Below are 5,374 nucleotides of genomic sequence, written 5' to 3' on the forward strand. Positions count from 1 at the left end.
TGTGTGTGTGTGTGGGTGGGTGTGTGGTCAACTATAAGGTCAAATCCTTATAGTGTGTGTGCCGTGTCGGTCGTGACTTCGCTCCCGTTTACTCTTGTGTCGTGAATGCATGATGCGAACTCTACCTCAATCGTCCTGCAGAACCGCAGAGCCTGATGAGACTTCTAAATGCCTACAATACCAAGTAAGTTGGCACATATTCCACACTGAAATTCTGAAACCCCCAATTCAATATGTTGTAGATTTTTCTGTGGCAAAACTAATGCGAGTATACGGTACCTGCACCGTTGTCGAATGCGGCTGTACGCTGATTGTTGGCTTGGAGCGCAGCCTCGGCACTGTCCTTGGCCTTTTGGCGCTCTTCGTGATCGTCCTCTGCAAAGCATTTAAGGTCAGTATTTAGAGTATAGAAAATAGAATTCATACCCTCCTAGAAGGATGATTTGGGCTTGAGCTATGAACAACTACGTAGTATGTACGTGTATTTATCAACTTACAAAGAAAGAGAGTTTAGAGTATATAGAGTGAGAGTTTCAGATACTATCCTTTCGAATTGAGCATAAGCCGTAGATTGATGTATCGTAGTATGTGCACGCAATTATCAACATGCAGGCGAGCGAATTTTTAACCTAGCTGAAATATGCTGTGTTAGGACAAATCGTAATTCCAGTGCAGTGTCCGTCTGCGCGTGGCGTGACGTCCCAGCAATGCAGCTGAACATTGACCTACGAAATATATCATCACACCAAACGCAGCACATACAAGACACACACACATACACACCACGTGACAAACGTATATCATCAATCTAAACAGCCTTTATCGCCAAGCCCCCCCCTTAAAACATACCTCCATCTGCTTCGTCGCCCTTGATCTGGTTCAGAATGTCTGTTTCGGACTTATCCTCATTTTGACCGGTCTTTTTGCCGATGAAATGGGCAAACAATTCGGTTTGAGTAATTAAGAAATTCAGCTTGCGCGTCTGTCGTTTGGCCTCTCGAAGTTCTTCTTCGTGTTTGGCGCGTTCCAATTCTTCCTTTTCGGCTCTTTTGCGCATTTCTCGTTCCTCTTTCTCGTGCGCACGCCAGTAGGTCAGCACATTTCGCATCAGTCTGAGGAGATGAGAATGAAAAATATTTAGGACACGTTGTGTGTTCGGTTCGTGATTTGGGACCAAATTTAGTAATAAACTGAATGCACGAGTGTCGCAGTTAAACGAGTAGATTTTAAGTTCGCTTTAGGACAATACAAGACAAGTAAGAAGTTCAAAATTGGGATGGGATGGGAATGCCTGAAATCCTTAAGTAACTAGAACTAGATCTCGGGCCATATCATCGTTGTTAAGATCCACACTGGGAACAATGCAAGCAAAATTGCATCGGAATAGAAAGGCATGCCTAAATCAAGTGCAAAGAATAGGTACAAGACTGAATAGAACCAATATTTTTGACCAGACTTATACAGACAACATTCCAGAATACCAAAGAAAAACACCTACAGGCTGCATTACACATCTGCAAAGCAACAATTTGTTCGGCCATATGCTCTCAGATAATGTGCGCAAATATACACCACACACTTCAAAAACACGCATTCTCACACATGCCACTCACTGCGACTCGCACGTGAATACACACAAATCCACATACAACCATACAATGACGCACACATTTATACCACCACATAAATCCCCATACAACCACACAAATCCCCATACAGACCCATACAACCATACAAACACACATACAGCCATACAAACACACATACAAGCACACAAGCACACAACCCCCCATACAAACACATATATCCCAAACAAACACACAGACACAAACACTCTTAAAAACACATATACAGCTACACAAACACACATACAACCATACAAACACATATACAACAATACAAACACTCACACAACCACACATATCCCCATACACACACATATATATATACAAACACATACACCTATACAAACACAAATACAACCATCCAAACATTAATACATTCATACAACCAACAATACAAACACACACAACAATACAAACTGTCACACTACCACACACACACACACATACCCATACCAACATGCACATGCATATAATCACCCACACCCATACCTCCTGGACCGCTGTACCGTATCCCTGGTTGAGCGCATGGCCTTCTGCCCTGGCTTGCGCACATCCTGCTTGGCCAGCACCTCCTTCTGGCACGTCTGTACTACACGCCGCAAGTGCGCCATATTCGCGTTGTGTGACTGCACACGGCTGCGATACGCTCTGGGGATATCGCGCGCGCACATGAGCTTCCATTCCTTGTCACGCTTCTCCTCTTCGCTCACCACCACGGGTGCTACAGGCACAGGGGCGGGTGCAACTATGGGCTGTGTGATGGGCGTGGGGGCGACTGCGGGTCCTGGGTGGGTGATGGTGGGTGTGGAGCTGGTGGTGGTGGTCATTCGCGCGCTGAAGGCGGCCAGACTCTCGTTCTCGTCGTCGTCTGTAGAGAAGGAACATGTATTTATACGCACGAAACCGAGTTGAAGGGAAGTGTATGGTTGTAGTTGTTTTGTAGGTAGTGCCAGTACTTGGTACATGCCGAGGTCGTTGCATACGGCCTATGATTCGATGGGTATGGTGATTTATATTCCACGTTCGTCATGGTAAAAATATCTATCAGATGTATAGCCTTCGATGTCGGTGGGTGTGGTGAAATATGTATGGATAGTTGCGTATGTTTTTATATGAAGATGTATCAATAGCAAAAACATAAATATATTTGCGATGCGCACGCATTCTCGTTTAAGAAGCTGTCATCAATCACACTACTCAAACAGTACAAGCAAGAACCATTGATGTCATGTATACGGCCCATATTTAGTTTTCCCTGTTTATACATACGTACATCTTGATACATTGTAGACTTCGAGCCCACCGAATATACATAGTGTTTAGGTAATTTCAAAGACATACACTATACATAAGCAGACAAATTCCTGTATTCATAAACGTGCAATATATAAGTATAATAATACTCTCAATCCACTTATGTGTACACACAGTAAAGTACAAAGTCTCACACTAGTGAGGGTAGGTTTAATTGTGTACCCACATACCGTAATCATCTTCCCGTTTAACGCGTTTCTTTGCCACGTGCCCATGTTTCCTGCCATAGCTCTTCAGCTCAGCCTCCAGATCAACGCTGTTGTCACTGTCGCCATCGTACATATGTGGCTGCAGAAGACGCTTTAGTCCATACCTGAATCGGGATTAGTACGAAAGGAACTCAGCATTAGGACAAGTGAAGAATGTAATACATATAAGACATCTAGAACATAGGTTTAACTGCATTAGTCCAGAAATGACGCTCACGCACGCTTGAGAGCCGGGTATTAGGAGGGAGTGACGAAAGTGTGCTTTGAAGTTGATAGCCGAGAATATACGGATTAAAATTTACAGATACAATTCATCGCTTGAAAGCATCGTGCACACATTCGGCGTTAGGATTACAATTGTACGAACGGGCGACATAGTGACAAGCTGGCTGGCTATGCCAGTGGTCATTCCATGGTTCGTAGGACAGAAGCAAGAAAGGAAAAGTGTGCGCTCACGCTTCATTTTCATAATCAAATACGCACACACAACGTCGTCGTACAACCCGCCATGCACTTATCTTCACTCGCCCATGCTAACATAGTACAACCCAGTGCAGCATAGTACTGCCCGGTGCAGCATAGTACAACCCAGTGCAGCATAGTGCAACCCAGTGCTGCATAGTACAACCCAGTGCAGCATAGTACAATCCAGTGCAGCATAGTACAACCCAGTGCAGCCATCACACATACATACAAATTTCATTTACAAGACGCAACACATAACGCGTACTCACTCCATCTGCAATACAACACGGTACTAAAGTACCGTCCTCACTGCATCTGAAATCCGACCCAACACACTATCCGCGTACATACTTCATCTGGATAAATGGGTCGCACTCCGAGAGGATGGCGGTGCTGTAGTGCCCATACTTCTCGGGATTGAGAGTGTTCTGCTCGTACTTCTTGTGTGCGTGCTGGGCCATTCGATGCAAGTCCATACACACCGTGTATGCGTCGCTGCGGATGGCGCGGCTGTTGTTGATGATGGGCGAGAACATCTGCGCGTCCTCGGGGTGTCCCTGCTGGCCCTGTTAAAGTGAGTGTGCAATGAAACATGTCAGTACAAATACACTAGTGCGTGTGTATACACATCAGTGTGCGTATATATATATATATATACTGGCGTGCGTACGTGTGTACGTCAGGGTGTGTGAGAAAGAGTGTATGTGTCAGTGTGTTAGTGTGTATGCTCCTGCTGTTGTAACTGATGGGCGAAAATAACTGCGCGTCCTTTGAGTTACCCTGCTGGCCTTGTTCGGGTGAGTGTATTTGAAAATACGTTGGTGTGCGTGTATATACACTAATGTGTTTGCGCGTGGAGAATGTGTGTATATACATCAATATTTGATAGTACACGCATGTTACGAGTCTGTAAACCTTCATATAGGTCACAACATATTTGCGTATATGCACGTCGTCCACGTGAAATAGACACTCGCACATCCGCGTAGATATACAAATATCTAATAAATGTGTTTAGCGATGTACCGGTATATACGAGAATACATGCATGATGCGGAGATATAGATTGATTTATACGCATAATTGTTCATGAGCCGGGATGTCACATACTCTGAATTACAAAGCACGACAAAATTCTTGCATAAACGTGAATAATGCTTCTACATATACACACAGCTAAGAATCCCACATTTGTTAATAAACGATACTCACCCTCCGTCGTGTGGCGCCTGCGTACTGATTAGTATCGACTCCCAATGTAAAGTTTGTTACGACACCATACTCCTCATCACTCCAGTCATCGTCAGATAGCAACGCTGTGGGTGTATCGAGAATATGGTTTACTGCGTGCCTAGTGCCTATGTACGACTATTGTGTGTACAGCTTTACGTTCCAAAGAAATCATACATGTAAGTACAAATTAGATAATAAGTATTCACAAATATACCATTATTTATATATATATATATATTTGTGCCTAAAAAAAACATAACTTTGTGTATGATATACGTGAGCACATATTCACTAGCATAGTTGCAAAATATAGACATGCATGTCCATATACGATTTCAGATATATCTTACATAGTTCCGAGACGGCTATACACACTAATGAGATCATATACACGATGACAACACACACACACACACACACATATATATATATATATATATGTGTGTGTGTGTGTGTGTGTGTGTGTATGTATGTAAGTATGTATAGAGGTATGTACGTATGTATGTATACATATATATATATATNTAT

The 5,374-nt window shown here is 43.3% G+C and overlaps 1 protein-coding gene across 1 annotated transcript in view; it reads right to left on the bottom strand.

Moving 5' to 3' along the window:
* Positions 1-274: 274 nt before the first annotated feature.
* The window catches only part of SARC_11044 (hypothetical protein), a gene marked incomplete at its 3' end in the record, with an annotated part of 13,892 nt that continues 8,792 nt past the window's right edge, over positions 275-5,374 (bottom strand). Inside the window, exons 14-19 of the mRNA XM_014294883.1 lie at positions 4,826-4,929; positions 3,965-4,179; positions 3,110-3,252; positions 2,115-2,493; positions 850-1,112; positions 275-375 (exon numbers count right to left, since the gene is read on the bottom strand). Of these exons, the coding sequence (XP_014150358.1) occupies positions 275-375; positions 850-1,112; positions 2,115-2,493; positions 3,110-3,252; positions 3,965-4,179; positions 4,826-4,929 (1,205 nt within the window). The remainder of the gene's footprint in view (positions 376-849; positions 1,113-2,114; positions 2,494-3,109; positions 3,253-3,964; positions 4,180-4,825; positions 4,930-5,374) is intronic.

Source organism: Sphaeroforma arctica, assembly GCF_001186125.1.
Source record: "Sphaeroforma arctica JP610 unplaced genomic scaffold supercont1.1503, whole genome shotgun sequence".
Classification (NCBI taxonomy): Eukaryota; class Ichthyosporea; order Ichthyophonida; genus Sphaeroforma; species Sphaeroforma arctica.